This window comes from Girardinichthys multiradiatus, chromosome 7 (assembly GCF_021462225.1).
Source record: "Girardinichthys multiradiatus isolate DD_20200921_A chromosome 7, DD_fGirMul_XY1, whole genome shotgun sequence".
Lineage (NCBI taxonomy): Eukaryota > Metazoa > Chordata > Actinopteri > Cyprinodontiformes > Goodeidae > Girardinichthys > Girardinichthys multiradiatus.
Window position 1 is genome coordinate 39,780,840 of NC_061800.1, and position 22,938 is coordinate 39,803,777.

Sequence of the window (22,938 nt, forward strand, 5' to 3'; positions counted from 1 at the left end):
ACTGGTAAAAACAGAATGGACACTAGTTCTGACAACAAAATTACATTACAAGTCAAAGTAAAATATTTATTCTAGACAACAATTGGCGCAAACGCTCATATAGCTTCCTGAGAATGCTGCACAATTATGGTGAGATGTTTACATTCAGTCGTTATTACCATTAATAGCATTAATCATGGTCTCTTGATGACCTACTGTTATTTTTCCATAGTGAAATAAGTATACAACAAACTGCAGTAATTTTTAATGCAAGAATTGGTTCTAAGTTGGAATTTATTCAAACATTAAAACAACTGACGCTGGTCCCTTTTCTGTCTGAGGGAGGGGGTTCGGAGGGGTCTGCATGGTCCGAGTGTGCAGGCTGGCCGGGGTTGGTCTCGGGGTGGATTGGTCTCGGCTTCCGGATGGGTTTTGGTTTTGGCTCTGTGGGCTCTCGTGCCTTTTGTGGGCCACGGAGTGGGTCCTTTTGCGGGGCTGCTTCTGGCAGGGGTATGGGTGTCGGGCATGTTCTAGGACCTGGATGGTGCGGGTCTTCTTTTCGTGGGGGTACACTTTCATGGGGTGCTTCGTTTTTGGGGGGTTGGTGGGGGCACATTTGCGCAGTGTGGGCTTTGTGTGCAGCTTTTGCTTTGGGTGCTCTTTGCTGCATTCCGTCCTCCACTGTATGGCGTGCTGTGGTGTTGGGGTAGTGGTCCGGCTCTGACCTCCGGGCGTGGGTGCGACAGGGCGGGCGTCGCTGGGCTCTGCGCTTGCGTCGGGCATCTAGGCTTCATACTGGGGTGGGGTTTACTCGTTTGCTGGATGGCTCCTGGTGGGTTCGGTGTGCTTGGGGTTAGTGATCCTCGCCATGCCCCTAATAATGCACAGAAGGATGGGTGGTGTTGCTGTGGTGCTGGCTCGGGGGGATATGCAGTCTGGCTTGGCTCTATCATTTTTGCTTGGCTGACCTGGATGTAGGTGGGTCTGCGTCTCTGGATGGGGGTGTGACCTCTTTGCTCCGTGTGCTGGGGCCTTTGTGTGGCGCCCTTCGGCTTGCTGGGCCGGTGTCTTTCCCTTGGGCATGGTAGTGGGCGGGGTGGTGCATCGTGGGGTATGCTTGACTGTACCCATGTACCCATCATGGCCTGGAGCTTGCATTTGGGTGGGCCTGCCATTTTGGGTCGGGTGCGGTTTGGTGGCGGCCTTGGTGTTGGAGTGGGATGTGTTTTGTTGCCCTGCTTGCCTGGTTGTGGCTGCTGTCTGGTGCCGGGCTTCGGGGGCTGGGTGCTCTGTTGGCTCTGCCCCGTGGGTTCGGGGGTGGCTGGGCGTGCTGGTCATGTGCCCTCCTTTGTGTGGCGTATTTTGGTTGTGCTGGGCTGGCTGGTCTTCTCCTTTGTTTGGATTGGGGCCGCATTCTTGGCCGCTTGTGGCTGGGTCCTTTTTGTTGGGGGTCGGTGGCTACTTCGGGCGGCGGACTGGGTAACGGGGCTGGGGTTCGGGGTCTGAGGGGCTGGGTGGTTCCGGGGGCAGCTGGGGACGTTGGTCCCGGTTTTCAGTTGGTTCTCAGGGCCTGTTACCTGTCCCTAGTTTTTTGCCCGGCAGATGTGCCTATGCCTCCCTCCTTTGTTGGGACTTGGCAAACGCGGGTGCCTATTGGGGTCAGCCGGGGAGCTGGCTCCCTGGGAGAGCGGTTTGCCCCCCAGTCTTTCCCTCCCCATCCCCAGACACCTCCCTCCCCCAGCTCCATCACAATACCACTCATGGAGGGCCTTGGGGTGCGGGTGCGCCATCGGAGTGCCGCAAGGGTTTTCCATCTCTGCGGTCCCATGGCAGCCTGTGCCCCAATTTTATTGTACAACTTAGACACTCATAACATTTTCATGACATTCACATGTAGGGTCTTGGGGGTGGGTGCACTCAATGGCATCAGGAGGGAAGGATATCCTAGTAGTCTAACCTCTGGTGCCTGCGCTCACCTCTAAGGATATAATTGCATGTAGACATTGAGGGTTCAGAGTGGCGGGCGCAGGGCAGACCCTCTTCCCCACCGTTTTTCTTTTTAAATGCACACTACAACAACGCGCATCAACACCACATTTGAGCTGGCGGAGGCAGGCTTGGGGTCTTTTCACACCCCCGTTCGCTATTTCCCATCTGTGGTCGGAGGCCGGGAGAGGGAGTGGGCCCTCTTGTCGGGTTTGAGCTGGGGTTGGGGGTCAGGTCTTGGGGATTGTGTGGTGCTGGGCTGGCGTTTCGGCTCTCTCGGGATCGCTTGGGTTTCCTTGGATCTCGGCCCCTGGCTTTGGGCCCTGGTCTGCTGGCTGGGGGGGTGCCGCGCTCCGGCGGGGGGGTCTTAGCCGACATTTATTGGGATGTGGCCCCGCTTTGATGGAGGGGCTGGACTGCCCCGCATGGCCGTGGTGCGCCATGCGGGGGTGCAGGTGGCTGGTGGGCTGGGGCGCCCCGGGTTTGGGGGTGGGGTTGGCGGGGTGCCTGGTAACTGGCCTTCTTTCCACGGCTTCCTTCTGTGGTCCTGGCCTGGGGTCAGGAGCTGGGCTGCGGTTGGCGGTCGGGTGGGTGGGGCGGCAGAGCATGTCTTGTGACTACACCGGGACGGCTGGCGGGGTGTGCTTGGCCTGGAGCGGTTGGCCTGCATGGCCCAGGTCCCCGGCCGGTGCATGTATCCCTCTCGTGGACTGGTGGGCTGGAGCTGCTGGCACTGTCTGGGGGGGTTGGGTGGGCTTGGAGGTGTGCTGCTCTGCTGGCTGTCTTGTCCGAGGGAGGATCGGGGCGGTGGATTGGGGGGTGGCGTGGAGGGGCTGCGGCCTGTGGGGTGGAGGGGTTGTGTCCACTTCTAGGGCGTGGGGTCACTGGCGTTTGGATCAGCTGGGCGGCGATGGTGGAGCTGAGCTGGATAGTGTTTCTCCCTGGGTGGTCATTGCAGTGGCAGTGATGTAGTGTTTTTTGTTGCTGAGGGGGGCGTGGTGGGGTCACTGGCCCTGGGTGCCTGCCGCTGGCCGGGGACCTCTGGGTGGATGAGTTTGTCCCATCATGGTGTGGGGTCGGGGGTCCGGTTGTGGGTGCGGTGCTGGGTGGGGTCTGCCCTGTTGTGCCGGTGGGCGGGGGTGACGCTGCGCAGGGCCATTGCCTCGATGTTGCGGCGCGCTGTGTGGTGGGGGAGTGGGGTGTGGCGGGGGTTCTTAGAGCGGGGCTGTGTGTGGAGCTTGCGCTGTGTGGGTGTAGCTTCATTGGCTTCTCGGCCACGGAGTTAGCCTGTGGGGGTGTGCCCCTTTGGGGGTGGGGATTTGTGCCGTTTGGGTTCGGGGGGATGTGTTCGATATCGGTGTCCTTGTTGGGGGTGGCCCTGTGGGGAGGTTCTTGTTCTTGTTGGGGTTCACTGGGGGTGGGAGACTCATGGGGTTGAGATCAGGGCTCGTTGGGCTCCTTCAGGTGTTGACAGATACACAGATGTTCTATTTTGGGCTGCACCTCTCACTAAGTACATTTTACATTCAGAATTACCGTGTACTATTGTGTTAAAAAAAAACCAAAAAACAGCTGATAAACTGATGATCTGCTGGGTTTCTGTGAACAAGCACTTGTGAGGGTAACTGCAAATGATCAGGTACAGAAAATAAAATTCAGTGAGCAGCAGTTGTTTTGGATGAAAATGTCTAGTTGATATAAGCACTCAGAGAAAAGGCAGACTGTCATAACGACTGGGAGTTTTTTTTTACCCATATGTAGACTCAAACAGTACTCCATTGTGGTTCAAACAGGACTCAAATTATTTGTTTGACAGTTAGGTGACTTTGATAGTGGTAATTATGACTTTGGGGATATGGCTCAACTGTGCCTGTGGAAAGCAGACAGCTTACTGGTTCAGGTTGACGGTGAGGACTGAGCTGATCCTGGCAGCACAGAGGTGAAAGAGAGTCCAAAAGGCGGTTTTTGAGATCTGACAAGGGTTTGAGATTGTAATGTTTTTAGTAGTGCGGGCAGGCAGTGATTGCTTGGAAATGGAGGAGCTGATCAAGATTTTCTGGTTTGCTCTTTTGGAGGACTGTTTTCTGTGAGGATTGTTGAGGACGGTTCGGCGTGGCGTGGAAACCAGCGACTAGTCCAACCCAGGACTGGGAAGATGTTCCTAATAAAGTGTTTGTGTAGGATCTCTGCTCCTCCCCTTCTGGTTGGTTCTGGCAGCTCATTGTCTGCAGCTGCAACGCATTCTCCTAATGAGCTCATGGGCTTCTTAAGGTAGCTGCTGATACAGACCTTTGCTGGAACATAACTTCAGTTATGTGGACTCCTGTCTGTCTGCCTATCCGTCTGCCTGCCTGCCTGCCTGCCTGCCTGTCTGCCTGTCGACCTGCCTATCGGCCTACCTGCCTGCCAACATCTGGTAATACTACCTCCTAAGGACTGCACTGTAAATATTCTCAATACCAGTACTCTCACTCTCTCTCTCTCTCCTTGGATTCCTGGGTTTACCTCCTCCTCCTCTGGCTTCTGGACAACTCCAGCTCAAGATTCCTTAAACAAAGTCTACAGTAGAAATAAACCTCATTTACCGTCTTATCCTGTGTGCTGAGTCTGTTTCATCCTCTGGTTTTGTTCTACTCCGACTATCTAAGCAATTCATGATAGTTTGGTGAGTTTATGTATACATTCGAGTCTGTATTAATCATTCAGACTATGTTTGGATTAAGAAAAAGCTACAATAAATGCATCCAATTCTAGTTTTTAAAATTCAGGAAGGCCGTTTGTTAAATAATTATTTTACACTGAAAAAGAATGTTTCAAATTAAGCATTAAAAGCTCAAAATTAATTAATATGACAGTCATTCCTGGGATGGCTTTATGTGAACCTCTGATTGTAACTGTATATTGCTACAGTAATTAGCTTATCACTGCTAATTTAAGGACTTCATTGTAAACATTGTCATCTTCAGGCCTGAAAATGATGAGTGGGCCACTCATTGAACTGGAGTTGGCTCTGTTCTTTCATGCTAATTGAGAGCAGCATCAGCAATGTAGGGACTGGTTAGAACGATAAGCCTGTCAGTTCCTGATACTTCCCTTCTGCAGTCCCTGAGAGGAACAAAACAACCTTCAAATCCCACTCTGAGACAGAGGTGTGCAGTGTGTGGGGGTGCTCTGCTGTCTTCTATGATAAGAATTCAGCAAGAACCTATATCCTATATGTATGGCTCTGACAATTTCTTTACTCTTAGTTTATCGTGCTTTGAAAAATCAAGAATTACAGCCTTGTGATGTAGCTCTTGTTAAGGTGATGCTCTTCAGGATGTCCTGGTGCTGCATCATTGCAGAGATCGGCTGACTTACTGAGAAGCTTCCTAATGCAACTTGTTCTGTCGAAGCCAAGGTGGATCTAAAGTAGAGACCAATCTAGCTATAAAAGAATGTATTTGACAAAAGAAACAATACCTATTCCTTTTTATCACCTTTTATTGATGACAAAATATCTATTCCTTGGTGATAAAACAAAGTGCAATGGTACAATATCCTGGTTTTCATCCCAGATATATTATTTCTGTCTTTAATTACTTATTTTTTCATAACTATTGTTCTGTAACTTGTGTTTTTGGCAGACGTCTTCACTGCACCAGAAACTACATTCACATGCACCTGTTCGTTTCCTTCATGTTACGGGCTGTCAGTATTTTTGTGAAGGACAAAGTTGTCTATTCAAGTGCTGGATTGCAAGACTTTGACTCAGCCCTGCTGGATAACCTGAAAACAGTGAGCGTTGCATCACTCGACAAGTCACAGTATGTAAGTATCAAGTCATCTTCTTTAACATTTTATAAATAAAAATGCCGTAGTGTAAGGGTTTTCTCTGACATTAGTCAATTGGATGAAAGAAGGTTCTAGACCTTGCCTTGTTTAAAAAGACAAATTTAAAAAGACAAATGCTTAAAACAGTCATGGTATGGAAACTAAAGGAGCTGCAATCTTACACTGTGTAGGAATACTGTTTTAAAACTACAGTTGTCAAGCTACCAGTGGCATGTCTGTTAAATAGCTAATACCAGCTCATTATATTTGAGCTGCTCCATGAGGAGCAGAACATCAAAATGCACAATATTCTGTGTGGCAACCATGTTTGCATGACAACTACTGCACATTTATAATTATGTAATGCATCTATTTTTATTTTTATTCACATTTCAACTATAATAGTCATTATATTTCATTATTTTAGCAGCATCCTGAATGATTGTTGCTTTTGCTTTAAAAAAATAACTAAATAACATTTTTGCTTTTACATTTTCGTGCAAACAATGGGATACCACGGTATTTTTAATTAAAGAATATCATACTGTGAGAGTCCCATTCTGGTTCTTAGCTGTTGAAACTCTCCATACCACAGTCACACATAAAAAATACTAAAATAAAATGACAGAAATCCAGTTGAAGTGACATCTTTATACAGTCTCTATTAGCTGTTTTTCCTCAGTCTGACATTAAGCCAGATTTATCTGAACCTACTTTACGTCAGTCAGGATTACCAAAATATAATACCTAATATCTATTTGCTAAATGCCCGAATAATAAGAGTTTTTTTCTGACTGTATTTAGTTCAGACGTTTTCATACATTTCCTTAGTATTTAGTAGAACTGCTGTCTAACCTGTACAACTTAGTCTAACATTTTGGGTCTCATTTCACAAGCTTCTTACAGTAATAATTTTGGCCCTTCCCTCCTGACAGAACTGGTGTAACACAGTTAGGGTCGTAGGCTAACTTGCTCACATGCCTTTTCAGCTCTGCTCATACATATTCTATGGGACCAAAATCAGTACTGTGTGATGGTCACTCCAGAACATTGACTTTATTGTCCTTAAGCCACTTTGTAATTAATCTGGTGGCATTCTTAGAGTAATTTCCATTATCCAACATATTTGTGCCCAAGCTTTAACTTCTGACATTTTGAGATGTTGCCTAAATATTTCCACATGATGTTCTTTCTTCATGATGCCTTCTACTTCTTGAAGAGTACCAGTGCCTCCTGCAGCAAAAAAACAACAAACCTGATACTGACAGCTCTACTTAACAGTTTGATCGAGTGCTTCCCCCCTTTTCTGCACCTAATTATGATCATTATGACCAAACACTTTAATTCTAATTTCATTAGGCAACCAGACATGTTGTGACAAAATTAGGCCCAAGTCCCTGTGTCTATTCTTTGGCTTTTTATCTTGTTTTTGCGGCGATGGCCTCTTCTTCACTGAGTGGTGTTTCAGCCCATGCCAGTACAGGACTCATTTCACTGTGGATAATGACAATTACAAGCCTGATGACTAACATATAATGACTAGCATGCTAATGACTATCATATTCACAAGCTCTGTTGTTTTGTTCTGTGGTTGATGCACAGTTAACACCAAAATACAACAATCACTGGGAACTTATCTCCTTCCTGAATGGCATGATGGCTCGACAATCTCATCATGTTTGTACTTGCATATTATTGTTTGGACAGAGGAACATGGCCCTTTCAGGTGTCTGGAAATTATAACTCAAGGATGAAACAAAGGTCCACAATTCTCTTTTAGATATCGTGGCTGATTTCTTTAAATTTTTCATCACACAAGGAAGTGGGGGGTTTATTAACAAATTTGTGATTCCACTTTACTCAGAGGTAAATTAACCTTCAAGTCTTACAAAGCGATTGCATTCTCATACAAAATTGTGTAAAGGCATACTAATATTAGCATATGTAAACTTATGAAAGTGAAGAAAGTAGAAAGAAAATAAGAAAATCATTTTTACCATTCTGACATTTAACAAATTGGTAATCTTAACTGTCTAAATTTATTGTGGCACAGTGGGAAAAAAAGGCTTCTCGTCTTTTTATACAATACATATGTCAATATCTGGTTTTAACTGTAAATATTAACCATCTACAGCGGTATTTAAAAAATAGAAATAAAATGCCAAATAACAATTGACTAATACTGAGCTACTGCAACAAGAAGGAAATACATACATACATATACAATTACTTAAACAAAGAAGATGAAGGCAGACAAATAAAAAAACAAATAAATTCACCTAAAGTAAAACAAAGTTGAATTAAACAGAAAATAAGTCAATTTAAATATCGTTTTTTAAAAGGTTAAAAGTTGAAGAGTGTCCCAGCTCTTAGGATCTCTGGGAGAACGTTCTATAACTTAGGGTCATGTGCTCCCTCCTTATTAAGTTTCTAATCTACAGGTCCTTCTCAAAATATTAGCATATTGTGATAAAGTTCATTATTTTCCATAATGTAATGATGAAAATTTAACATTCATATATTTTAGATTCATTGCACACTAACTGAAATATTTCAGGTCTTTTATTGTCTTAATACGGATGATTTTGGCATACAGCTCATGAAAACCCAAAATTCCTATCTCAAAAAATTAGCATATCATTAAAAGGGTCTCTAAATGAGCTATGAATCTAATCATCTGAATCAACAAGTTAACTCTAAACACCTGCAAAAGATTCCTCAGGCCTTTAAAACTCCCAGCCTGGTTCATCACTCAAAACCCCAATCATGGGTAAGACTGCCGACCTGACTGCTGTCCAGAAGGCCACTATTGACACCCTCAAGCAAGAGGGTAAGACACAGAAAGAAATTTCTGAACGAATAGGCTGTTCCCAGAGTGCTGTATCAAGGCACCTCAGTGGGAAGTCTGTGGGAAGGAAAAAGTGTGGCAGAAAACGCTGCACAACGAGAAGAGGTGACCGGACCCTGAGGAAGATTGTGGAGAAGGGCCGATTCCAGACCTTGGGGGACCTGCGGAAGCAGTGGACTGAGTCTGGAGTAGAAACATCCAGAGCCACCGTGCACAGGCGTGTGCAGGAAATGGGCTACAGGTGCCACATTCCCCAGACCTGGGCTACAGAGAAGCAGCACTGGACTGTTGCTCAGTGGTCCAAAGTACTTTTTACGGATGAAAGCAAATTCTGCATGTCATTCGGAAATCAAGGTGCCAGAGTCTGGAGGAAGACTGGGGAGAAGGAAATGCCAAAATGCCAGAAGTCCAGTGTCAAGTACCCACAGTCAGTGATGGTCTGGTTGCCGTGTCAGCTGCTGGTGTTGGTCCACTGTGTTTTATCAAGGGCAGGGTCAATGCAGCTAGCTATCAGGAGATTTTGGAGCACTTCATGCTTCCATCTGCTGAAAAGCTTTATGGAGATGAAGATTTCATTTTTCAGCACGACCTGGCACCTGCTCACAGTGCCAAAACCACTGGTAAATGGTTTACTGACCATGGTATCACTGTGCTCAATTGGCCTGCCAACTCTCCTGACCTGAACCCCATAGAGAATCTGTGGGATATTGTGAAGAGAACGTTGAGAGACTCAAGACCCAACACTCTGGATGAGCTAAAGGCCGCTATCGAAGCATCCTGGGCCTCCATAAGACCTCAGCAGTGCCACAGGCTGATTGCCTCCATGCCACGCCGCATTGAAGCAGTCATTTCTGCCAAAGGATTCCCGACCAAGTATTGAGTGCATAACTGTACATGATTATTTGAAGGTTGACGTTTTTTGTATTAAAAACACTTTTCTTTTATTGGTCGGATGAAATATGCTAATTTTGTGAGATAGGAATTTTGGGTTTTCATGAGCTGTATGTCACAATCATCCGTATTAAGACAATAAAAGACCTGAAATATTTCAGTTAGTGTGCAATGAATCTAAAATATATGAATGTTAAATTTTCATCATGACATTATGGAAAATAATGAACTTTATCACAATATGCTAATATTTTGAGAAGGACCTGTAGATAAAATAAAGTGTACCATGCACACTTTTATTGCTATCAGTTTTACTAAGCCTGTTCTGAGACTTGTTTGTTATTACAAAGGTTAAAATACATAGTTTTCTTATCCTTTAAGGAATGGAAATATTAACACTATTGTAACCTTTTGGTGCATCTCATTTCCAATAAAAACATGTCAACAGAAATCTCTATGTTTAGCTATAAGAAATTCTGACACATCTACGTGTTTATATCATGCATGTATATCATGCATGTGTATATATATATATATATATATATATATATATATATATATATAGTACAGACCAAAAGTTTGGACACACCTCCTCATTCAAAGAGTTTTCTTTATTTTCATGACTATGAATATTGTAGCTTCGCACTGAAAGCATCAAAACTATGAATTAACACATGAGGAATTATATACTGAATGAAAAAGTGTGAAACAACTCAAAATATGTCTTATATTCTAGGTTCTTCAAAGTAGCCACCTTAGAATTTGTATTATGGCAAGAAAAAAGCAGCTAAGTAAAGAAAAACGAGTGGTCATCATTACTTTAAGAAATGAAGGTCAGTCAGTCCGAACAATTGGAAAAACTTTGAAAGTGTCCCCAAGTGCGGTCGCAGAAACCATCAAGCGCTACAAAGAAACTGGCTCACATGAGGACTGCCCCAGGAAAGGAAGACCAAGAGTCACCTCTGCTACGGACGATAAGTTCATCCAAGTCACCAGCCTCAGAAATCGCAGGTTAACAGCAGCTCAGATTAGCAAACAGGTCAATGCCACACAGAGTTCTAGCAGCAGACACATCTCTAGAACAACTGTTAAGAGGAGACTGTGTGAATCAGGCCTTCATGGTAAAATAGCTGCTAGGAAACCACTGCTGAGGACAGGCAACAAGCAGAAGAGACTTGTTTGGGCTAAAGAACACAAGGAATGGACATTAGACCAGTGGAAATCTGTACTTTGGTCTGATGAGTCCAAGTTTGAGATCTTTGGTTCCAACCACTGTGTCTTTGTGCGGCGCAGAAGAGGTGAACGGATGGACTCTACATGCCTGGTTCCCACCGTGAAGCATGGAGGAGGTGTGATGGTGTGGGGGTGCTTTGCTGGTGACACTGTTGGGGATTTATTCAAAACTGAAGGCATACTGAACAAGCATGGCTACCACAGCATCTTGCAGCGGCATGCTATTCCATCCAGTTTGCGTTTAGTTGGACCATAATTTATTTTTCAACAGGACAATGACCCCAAACACACCTCCAGGCTGTGTAAGGGCTATTTGACCAAGAAGGAGAGTGATGGGGTGCTGCGCCAGATGACCTGGCCTCCACAGTCACCGGACCTGAACCCAATCGAGATGGTTTGGGGTGAGCTGGACCGCAGAGTGAAGGCAAAAGGGCCAACAAGTGCTAAGCATCTCTGGGAACTACTTCAAGACTGTTGGAAAACCATTTCACATCAACAGAATGTAATTAAAGTAATGATGGCCACTTGTTTTTCTTTACTTTATATATATATATATATATATATATATATATATATATATATATATATGCAAAGTGAAATAGGGAGTGAACAGAGAAAAAGCATGTCAGGATTTAAGGGTCAAATGTTGCTTAGTCATTACAAGCTGCAGACAGTAGAGTACTGCAAGCATTTTGCCAAAGCTAATTAAATATTGACATTTTCTTGGAATCTGCAATTTAAATGCAATCACACCATCTAGGAGGTGAAATTTTAAATGATTAAAACACAAAACCAGCTTAAGTTTATGGTTTTACTCATAAAGTAGGAGATAGGAATGTAAAAATGGTTTTATTTTAAAATGGGAGTTAATCAGATTCACTTCTAACATAAAGATCTAAACATATACATTTGCCTGTTTAAAACGAGCCATGAATGTGAAAGAGAAGGATTTGTTGGTCAAAGCAAGAAAGTCAGATTATTTAAATTCTAAACACATCTAAAACATATTGGGCTTCCTGATTAATTTTGGGTAATCCGTCATTTCTACAATATGCTTGGAAAAACAAGTGTCTTTTTCTGTGGCAAATATTTTCTCCACAGTCAACTGATGGATTAAGGAAATAAATCAATATTTTCATACAATGACAAATGGAAATATACAACTATTATGGTTCTACTAAGGAGTCTGACTTTGGCATTTCCAGGGTTATAGAAGCAGAATAAGAGTAAGCTTTACCTTCAAAACCCATTTTTTTTCTATAAAATATGATATTTCATAAAGAGGAAAATTCTATTCGTAACTCAGAAAAGCTTTCAATGTTTATTAGATAAGTTTGAGAACAGCCTTTTCATCAAACTGTGCACATTCAGCGTTCTGCACAGTAAAAGGAAATAAAAAGCAAGCAAAACACAGCTTGGAGTTTTTTATTTGAATTTGGGATTTGTCCACTGCTCTGATAAAAAAAGCTGAACACAGAAAGCTGGAATTATTAATTCTGAATAAAACTCTGACTGTGTTATTATCCAGATAGATCAAGATACACCTGGAGATTTGTCACAGTTCCATTACAAACTGTGATGCAAACATGATGCATTTAACGCACGCGGATAGAACATCGATCTTTGTAAATATCTGGTTTTAACTGTATATACAGTACAGATAAGGTGAGGAGATATGCCATCTAGGGGAGCTCGGAGTATAAACAATGCTCCTTCACATTAAAATGGGTGAGTTGAGGTGGTTCGGTCATATGATCATGATGCCAAATAGACTCTTTGCTATGAATCAGAAAAAGGCAGTTGATAGAACGTAATGTGGAAATTATTTCCTCCAGCCGGAACCCAACCAGGAAAGGGTCTCATCAACATGGGTACGCCACTGTTGTGCTGGCGATGGGTCCATTTTTGGCCAGATTTTTCTGCTATGAATCAGAAAAAGGCGGACCAAGATTCAGCCAGACACAGTACTGAAAATTTTAAAGGTTTATTCAGCCACAGGAAAACGTCACACAGGTAACACTCCTCACAGCTTCCAGGAATCACTGAGGCAGAAAGAGGAATTAGTGACTTGTAGTCTCTCCAGATTTTGCAAGGATCACAAAAGTCACTAACCTGCTTTTGTCTTGCGTGGAACTTGAAACCCAGAGGGGAAACCTCAGTGGGCGGCAGGCGGTGATCTCCACAGCACAGGTAAGAAGTGACTCCAGGCTGAATAATCCGAGGGCTAGGCTGGCTCAATAATCCAAGGACAGAAACAGGGTCAACGATCGGAACAAGAGGCGTCAGACAAGGGGCAGGCAGAGGCATAAACCAGATGCAGGAAACAAGGTCGACAACCAAAATCCAAATAGTCCAACAGGGAGCAGGCAGAGGCATAAATCCAAAAGGCAAGGCAAGGTCAAGAACAATGATCAGACAGGAAGGAACGCTGGATATCTACTCACACAATGGCTTTCAAATATCTGGCACCGTCTGCTTGTCAGAGTCAGTATATATCAGGGAAGACACAGGTATATTCAAACAAATTTAATGCAACAAGTCTGTTTTTAAAGAAGTCCCTGGATGTCTGTGGCCCTATTTACTATTAGATTAAAAAGAAAAAAAAAACGTATGTCAATGTATTACAAGATGAATACTTTGTGTTGTGCCTAGCAATTTTACATTTTTGTTAAAATGCCTTTCTAAATTTTGTTTCAAAGCATCTGCATCAACAGCATGTGCTGGTGAACCAAATTTATAGGCATTGTTAAACTGCGGTTTGGGGCCCTCATAAAATCTCTTTGGGAATCTCTGGCTCAGATTATTTTTCTGCAGAAATTCAGACAGAAAGGTTAAGATGGCTAGTCTTATTTCCGGTCGTTGAATGCTCAAACCACATTTTTTCGGATTCCAGCTATGTCTCCTCCTCCTTGAAAATGGGTTAATGCTGTCCCTTCTGGGATTTAGAGTCTGTTGTTCTCTGTGTGTGTATTTTAGTAGTTGTTCCATCTCATGGCTGGCCCAACAAATCATTCCAAGCATACCTACAGGCTCCAGTTTGACACGTCTGACTTTAAAAAATAAATATGTTGGCAAAACAAATGTTACATCCATTTGTCATTGCTCTAATGGCTTCCACTGCCCTCAATTTTACATTTTAACGTGTATTTATAATTTTACTGTGTTTGGTTATATTTTATGGCATTATTTGGAACTCCATGTTTACTTTGTTCTTTGTTATGCTAATATGTTATGCAGCAAGGTTTACTACACTGCAATCAGACATTTTGCTCTCTCATGGCCACCTGTGGTGCAGGAGCTGTTTGTGTGAAGTATTGTGGTGAGCTCATGAATGTGTCCGTGCAACGCCAAACAAGTAAGCTGCATAATAATAAGCACAAATCAGATATGACGAGTCTGAATGCTCTGTTGCCAGATCGGCTGCAAGTTGACAGTGCTGCTCTTCATCTACTTTCTGGCCACCAACTACTACTGGATCCTGGTAGAAGGCCTCTACCTGCACAGCCTCATCTTCATGGCATTTCGCTCAGATTCCAAATACCTCTGGGGATTCATACTTATTGGATGGGGTAAGTAGCAAAAGTGCACTTTTTCAGACTACCCTAGTACCACAAAAACATCAGTGCTGAAAAGGGAGAAAAAGACTCTTGAACTATTGTATTGCAGCAATGCACTCTTGACAGTTTATATATTTTAACTATAAATTATATTCCTTATAATGAAAGTTGGATTTAGTTTGATGTTTAGGAGGATTTCAGACATATTTTGCAAAGCCCTGCACCTTATAGAAGATTTATTAGAGTTGCATATAGTTTGTAGTTTGTGTTTTTAGGACTTTCTTATAAAACAGAGCAGCATAAAATACTGCAAGTTGTCTCTTAATGAGATAACATGACTCTTACTGAGGTTACAAGAAGAAACAGGCACAATTTAGATCAAAATCAAAGTAAAAGGAGGCTCTGATACTACAGCTGTGCCAGGGGACCTGAACAGCCTATTAAGGTCTTCGTCATCCATATTAGAGCCTTTCTCCTTTGACATTATCTAAGCTGTCAGCTGTCTGTAATTCAATGGAAAAAGTTCATTAAAGGAAACAGAATTGGGAAACCTAGGCTGTGAAAACTCATTTCTAATCATAGTTTATCTCATCCAATGTCACATAGTTATCTCCTTACAAGCATAAGTATGAGGCATACATAAAGATAGTTTGTATTAAATTGTTGCCATTTAAATGTTTTGTTTGTCATCAGTTTAAATTGGTTTTGGTGCCGACTGACTGATTGCATCCCATTTGCAGAAGTCATCAATGTTGAATGTTATTCTAATGTAATTTTTTAACACAAAACAACATCTGACAGCTTCCAAAAAGGATGTTTCTAAATTACAGAAATTTGTGTTGTTCAATTTAATATTTGCCTGTTTTATTCTTTTTGTAACTTAATGTTTAGTTTGGCTGATATTGAATCCCTGCCTCGTGTGGGTACCATCTAACCGTCAAGTCATGTTTTGGGTAATTATTGAGATGTGTTAATCGGTCCCGTTTCATATTTAGCATTTTTTTTGTTTCCGTCAGCTTTGTGTTCTTGTACTGCAGAAGTGGATACTACACTATTCTACTGCTATACTACTATTACTGTACTGCTACTCCTGAAAAAAACAAAACAAAAAAAAAACAATAAAAAACTCTGCTCACAATTATTTGGTACTACCACAGTCGCTAAGATGTTAATTTGCTAAACAAGGCTTTCCAACTGAGTCATAAGCATTAGTTGGGCAGACGGGCCAAATGCAGAATGGAGGCTGAAAGGCAGACATGAAAGTATGGTGCCAAAATAAAACTCTAACAATAAGGTCCAAAAATACACAACAGAACACAATCTTGCCAGAGGGAATAAATAGAAAGACAAACATCAATCCAAGACAGGAACAGCATTAACAACTGCATCAATTTTTTTTTATTAAACTGGAAGATCTAGAAATGAACTGAATAACTGTATTAATTAGTGTTGTAGCTGTGATTTACGCAGCTCTCCCCCCACAGACAGCTGTCTGAGAGCTGATTACAGACAGACAGGAAGCTGCAGCTGCAATGCAGTCTCTCTTTAATTGTGAAGATTGTTGTGAATATGATGATTGTTAGGGAATCAGTTAAGATCAAGAACATAATGTGCACTGCCTATAATTCACCTTTGCCAGCCGTGCACACAAAAATATGCCAAAAAGCAGTCTCACAGCTTGCCTGTTAATGCTAATAATGGGGTTTACATTCATTTAAAATCAGTTCTCCACTCCACTGACAGAGATTAGGAGTTCAGTTTAGTCAGTCACTGAAAAAAAAAAAAAATTTGATGGGGATCCTTATCCTATCGAATCGGTTTCCAGAGAGAGGTGACTAATAACAGACCAAAAGTAACGTATGTTCTCATGAGTCTTCTTGTTGTGGTTCAGAGGTCACAGCTGGAGGACCTAAGGTGTCTCACTGAGTTAATGTTTTTTTTCTGAACTTTCCATTAAGTTAGGAATGGAATTTGATTCTAAATGAGGGCCAAAAACATGGAGTTTACTATTTTAGAAAGAGACCCATAAATGGATACAAATGTGTTTTTTTTCTGCTGCTCATTTTGATGCACTGAAAATTTTTTATTTTACAACAAACCTGTTTGAAATAATTGACAGGTCGACACAAAGCAGAAAAGCAAAACCCCGAGTTTAAACGGAGACAGATGTACAAACGCCAACCGAGGGCCACCATCCGATTGATCCTAAATCTTGGACTATGAATCATCTGTCCAGACGTGAAATGGTGGCTTAATGGTGTTTACTTAGTTATCAAATCTAGTAAATGATGTTAAGGGACTATTATTCACTAGCTTGAAAGCTAACAACCTTTCTGTTAAATACTCTTTAGTAGCAAGGACGTGTCCTTACCGGTTGGCAGTTGAGCTAACAATAGAAGCGGATAGCTTAGCACCAGGAACAAATACATACCTTTTAAAATACCGTTAATAAAAGGGTTAAAATGCATAAGCGCGGACGGCGCTTTATGATCAATGTTCTGTTTAAAATCACCCTTTAAATAAAGTTTGTGTTCACTTTAAAAACATGCAAAAAACACAAACAGGGCAAGTGTGCTACAGATATTCTGCTAGCACCAAGATAGCTGAGTTCAACACAAACAAAACTTCATAAAATGAAAAACATTTAGATCATTTCATCATAACTGTTAATTTGCCCAAACCTAACCTCATGAACTGTGGTAAGGAATGTTGTCCAAAAGACGATGAAGTTTGAAGAAGGTATCCACAGTGAACAAAGGGTTAGCTCCGGAGCTGTAGCTGGGCGGCCCGTCCTGTCCGCTGACCACACGGGTTAACACGATGATGCGGTCTCTGTTGTCTTCCTTCCAGGCTGGGAGACCGTGTCTTTGCAGGCGTTTCTCTCGAACACCGTTTGCTTCTGCTTATACCTTAATTTCCCCTCTTTATGAATGAAAATACCGGATACACAGACCGTATTTCATTTGTACTTATCTTTGCATATGATCGATGATCGTATGACACTCTTGAATCCAGTTTGAAGAGTTTATGTCTGTTTGCCAGCAAAGAGACATCAGCGTGCTTTGTCCCCCTCCTATCCCGATGAACACCCGTGTGGAAGAGAAAGACTTGTGGGAAGGTGGGGGTTTTATGCGGGCAGTGGCATCATGGGAAGTCCTCTGTCCCTTCCCCCTTCTGAAGTTGTGCTGAAAGTCAGTTAAATGCAATTTATTTTGAAAATTCCAGAAAAGTATGTACCGGAGTTTAATGTTGAAATCCATGGGTGTGGGTCCCAACAGCTGCATCCTGTTGCATTTCATCAGACATGTCTGCATTCTTGATTGCTGCTTTCTTGTCAGACATTATGCCCTCCTGACGTTTCTGTGTGAAGTTTCAGTGTTCAGAGATGCCTGCTTCCAAATTTTAATCTTTAATCAGCTAATGATACTCTGAATATTCATTCTAGGTTCCCTTTGGAATTTCCTTTTAAGTACTTCAGGCTTTGCTACGTTTAGTTTTTTATCATTCATTTAAATAGATTAGTGTGATTACTAATAGGTTAATTATTGATCCTGTTAGTGAAGACATTCACTGTAATGATTCATATAATTACTTTGATTTTAGTCTAGTTGTGTCAAATCCGTCTTGTTTTTTTTTTTTTTTTTTCATTTCCTGGCCATTTTGCCTCAGCAGCACTAGTTTTGTTAACTAAAACTTATCAATTTCATCATCAACCTGCCTCTGGAGCCAAACCTACATTTAGGGCTTTCCCATCAGCACCACTTCAAATGACACTTCATTGCTTCATGACACCAATAGTGTTACAACAACCCACTCTCCCCCTCCTCCGGAAGTGTCTATGAACTGCTTCTTATTCTCATATGTATGTGCCACATTTAGGCTGGAATAAATAATTTAAAAAATGCATTTTTTAGCAATTGAACCACTTTGCTGTCATGACGAAAGCAGCTCTAGGGGAGGCACACTGTCACTGTGAAAAATATTTGATTAAAAAAATATGTGTGAAGCAGGAAATTTACTCAAAAATTGTCAGTGTTTATATTAGGAAAAGGTAAATTTCTTATATTACTTTTATATTCAGTTGGTTTTGAACCTCAATGGTTTTCTTGTCTAAAAGAAGGTTTAAGCTATGAACATCTAAAAGTGTCCATTGAATTGTCAGAAACACTTTATTTTTATAGAAACACTTGAACTGAGGGACGAGTTCTCAGGATTGCTAAGATCATGATTTTGTACCTTCATTTGTCTCTGTTATCAAAGTCCCTTTAAGCTCAGTCAACCTTTCTTTTCTAACTTCTCTAGCTGGAGCTATAGATAAAATACACATTTAAATTCAAATGTCTTTAGCAAGCAGAATATATGCAGAAAAAGGGGAGCACTTATCAGTCCATTAAAGTTTCAGTTCAAAACGATGTTACTGTAATGAGGCAGACACATTCAGACTGGTATCCTATGAGGATGATAGAGGAGGATTTGCTCCAGAGAAGTCTGTCTTTGCTGAGCCTCAGTCAGAACCTTAACTCATCTGCCTCTTGGCCTTTAAAGTCAAGTCAAGTTTATTTATATAGCGCTTTTCAGCAACAAGGCACTCAAGGTGCTGTACACAAGGAAAAACATTACAATGATATGGAAAATCAAACAACAAAGATAAAAAAAAAATATTCAGCTGCTTATGCAGATCCCAGAAATAGTTCCAACTGAATGTTAGTGTTAGTGCTGGCAGTTTGAGTGGATAAATGTGTTTAGTTTTGCTATGAAGTATGTTTTTATGGTAATTGATCGTGATTCACCACATACGCTCATTCTGTTTTGTGTCCAAAATCATTTTAATCCTTTTTGGTACAATTGCATCTATAATTATAAACTGTAAACCATTTTCATTTATTTAATTTTACACTAATTTACCTCTGAATTTGCCTAGAGTTGATCCAGACAATAACTGTTTAATAACTCACGTCGCATGTATTATCAAATATATGCAAGAAAACTGATCATATGGTAAAAACAAATCATCTTATTCCATATTTGACTTATTTTCAATGGCCTTAGGTTTGAATGGTTCTGTTTTCCTGTGTTATTCTGTATAAACATGGTAACACTTTCAGGTTGTATCTCATCAGAAACCCAAATCTAAACTTTTTTTTTTACTTTTTGAAGAAAATGCTGATGAACGGCTCAAGTCAAAGGACAATCGTATAAATGCAACAATTACAGTAATCTGGTCAAATTCAGGTTTCCTTAAGCTCTATCCTGCCGATACTGATTCTTCTACAACATCTATAATCAGCAGTAGAGGTGTGGTGGTCTGACAATAGACAATAGAGAGGCTGCGAGTTCGATTCCAGCCCGGCTCACCACATTGTGTTGAATTGTGCCTATTGATCTGTGTAACCATATGTGTATGTTTGTACAAATAGGTGAATGTGGATATGCATCATTGATCACTGTTTAGTGTTAGTGTTAGTTTAGTCTTTTAAATTCCCAGCATTCTGCTGAGAGTGAAGCTATATGTTGTGCTGCAAAAATGTTCACCCCCCTTGGCTTTAAATCTTTCTTGTTAGATTCCAACCTGTAATTTAAATGTTTTTAATCTTATTTTATGTGATAGAGCTTCACAAAATGTACCAAAAATTGCCATGTGCATATGTATTTACCCCCGTAAAAGCCCTTAAAAAGTTCTGGTGCAACCAATTACCTAAAAATTCAAATAATTTGTGAAATAAAGTCCAATCTGTGTGCAATCAAAGTCTCACGTGATCTGTCAGTTTAAACACACCTTCTCTAAAAGGCCACAGGGGCTGAAACATGAGCAAGAGGTATCACACCATGAAGACCAAGGAGCTCTCCAAACAAATCAGGGACAAAGTTGTTGAGAAGAACAAGTCAGGGTGGGGTAATAAAAATTATCCAAATCTTTGATGTTTCCCTGGAGCAGCATCAAATCCATCATCTTCAAATGGAAAGCACAGGGTACCACAACAAACCTGCCCAGAGAGGTCTGCCCACCAAAACTCACAGAGTGGGCAAGGAAGGCACTAATCAGAGAGTCAATACAGACACCAAAGGTACCCTGGAAGAATTTGCCATACACTCCATAAAGCTGGGATTTATGGAAGAGTGGCCAGAAAAAAGGCTTTGCTTAGTGTTAGAGATAAGAAGGTTTGTTTTAAGTTTGCCCAAAGCCATTTGGGCAATTTCCCAAATGTATGAAGCAAGGTTCTCCAGCAGGACAATGATTTTAAGCATACTGCTAAAGCAACAGTCGAGTGGTTTAAGGGGAGACATTTAAATGTGTCAGAGTGGCCTAGTCAAAGTCCAGACCTCAATCAAATTGAGAATCTGTGGTTAGACTTGAAGACTGCTGTCCACAAGAGAAAATCATCCAACATGAAGGAGCTGGAGCACTTTTGCCTTGAGGAATTGTCAAAAATCCCAGTGGCAAGATGTGGCAAGCTCATAGAGACCAATCCAAAGCGACTTGCAGCTGCAAAAGGTGGCTCTACAAAGCACTGACTTTCGGGTCGGGACGAAGAGTTATGCACACTGAAGTTTTCAGTAATTTTGTCCTATTTGTTGTTTACTTCACAATAAATTTTCAAAGTTGTAGGCATGTTCTGTTAATGAAACGTTAATGAACGTGCGACCCATATACGGAGGCCTGAGTCCTCGACACAGCTATCCCAGGTTCGGATCCTGACCACGGAGACCTGTCTCAATGAGTACATAGCTAGACTTAAAGTTGTGCTGAAAATATACACAAATTAATATGTATGCACCTTTTTGCAGCCTCAACTTTTCCGCTTCTCAACAGATGCTACAAATCTTATTTGTAGCATCTGTAGCATTTAAATTTAAATATTATTTGTCTGACAGATTCCTGTTTGTTCATGTAAATGATCTTTAAACTCCAGAGTTAGTTGTCGAGTACCACAGGGTCCAGTACTTGGGCCAATTCTCTTTACTATATATATGCTTCCAATAGATAAAATTATCAGGCAGCATAGAATACATTTTCACTGTTACGCTGATGATACTTTACTTATCCATAAATCCTGATGAGCCCGACCAGTTGGATAGATTACGAGCATGTTTTGAAGACATAAAAACTTGAATGACTTTAAATTTTCTGCTTCTAAATTCAGACAAGACAGAAGTTGTCAACTTTGGACCGGAGCCTTTAAAAAAGAAACTGCTTAGTCAATCACTTAACCTGGATGGCATTAAATTGACCTCCGGTAATAAAGTAAAAAACCTTGGTGTCATTTTTGACCAGGACAAGTCATTTAAATCCCATATTAAACAGGTTTCTAGGATTTCCTTCTTTCACCTCCGGAACATTGACAAAATTAGAAATATCCTGTCCAGGAGTGACGTTGAAAGACTAGTCCATTCATTTGTTACTTCAAGGCTGGACTATTGTAATTCTTTACTATCAGGATGTCCACAAAATGCAGTTAAAAGCCTTCAGCTGATTCAAAATGCTGCAGCAAGAGTTCTGATGAAAATTAAAAAGAGAGATCATATTTCTCCTATTTTAGCTTCCCTTCATTGGCTCCCTGTTAAGTCCAGAATAGAATTTAAAATTCTCCTGTGTCTCTGCTCTGTTCTCTCAAACCCCCAGTCGGTCATGGCAGATGGCCGCTCACACTGAGCCCGGTTCTGCTGGAGGTTTCTTCCTGTTAAAAGGGAGTTTTTCCTCTCCACTGTCGCTACATGCATGCTCAGTATGAGGGATTGCTACAAAGTCAACGCCAGTGACTGTCCACTGTCTCTACATGCTCATCCAGGAGGAGTGAATGCTGCAAGTCACTGACTGGATGCAATCTGCTGGGTTTCCTTAGACAGAAAAACTTTTTATCCAATTTGAATAAATAACTGAATCTGACTGCACTGTTCAATTGTTAGGATTAATTGGAATGTATGTACTTGACTGTTGGGAAGTGCCTTGAGACAACATGTGTTGTGAATTGGCGCCATATAAATAAACTGAATTGAATTGAATTACAAAGATACAACTTGATTTATTTATTACTCTTTAAAAGTTACACATGTTTTTCTGTCTATAAAGCCTGTCATCTTTAAGACATGCTATGCTATTTCACTCATTAAGTTGCAGTGACCGATCTCCGAAAACAAAAAAAAGGAAATTTTGGGGTGTTGTGTTGGTCAGTCAATGGTTAAACCATCAGAACCAACAATCAATTCTTGACTCCTGGCATTAGTTTGATACACTCTCTGGAAGTCTGAATCTTAACAAAGAAATCGTGCATTGGTGAATTTATTTGGAAGGTTATGCCTATTTAGAATCCTCCATAGGCTTAATGGATTTGTTTATTTTATATTAAAAAACAGGCTGTAGCATGTAGATTTTTAAAATATACAGCTGTGAAGCATGAAAACGTCTCGACACACATTAGGTACGTGAAAACCTCCAGCCTCTATATGCTTTGATAGGGAGTGAAAGTGTGAAAACTGCTGCTTCGGTTATGATGTTACAGGCTTCAGAGCTGCTGGATAGGAAGTAGGTTTGTCACGTTGTCTGAGAGTGTAATTATGTGTCAGTATACCATTATTATTTAGACACCCTTACTGTCACTGCAGCACTCTAGTATACTTGGTATCTTGGTATAC

The 22,938-nt window shown here is 41.5% G+C and overlaps 1 protein-coding gene across 1 annotated transcript in view; it reads left to right on the plus strand.

The window, feature by feature from the left end:
* pth2ra (parathyroid hormone 2 receptor a) overlaps positions 1–22,938 on the plus strand; it is a 93,804-nt gene that overhangs the window by 28,516 nt on the left and 42,350 nt on the right. Inside the window, exons 6-7 of the mRNA XM_047369912.1 lie at positions 5,592–5,775; positions 14,166–14,319. Of these exons, the coding sequence (XP_047225868.1) occupies positions 5,592–5,775; positions 14,166–14,319 (338 nt within the window). The remainder of the gene's footprint in view (positions 1–5,591; positions 5,776–14,165; positions 14,320–22,938) is intronic.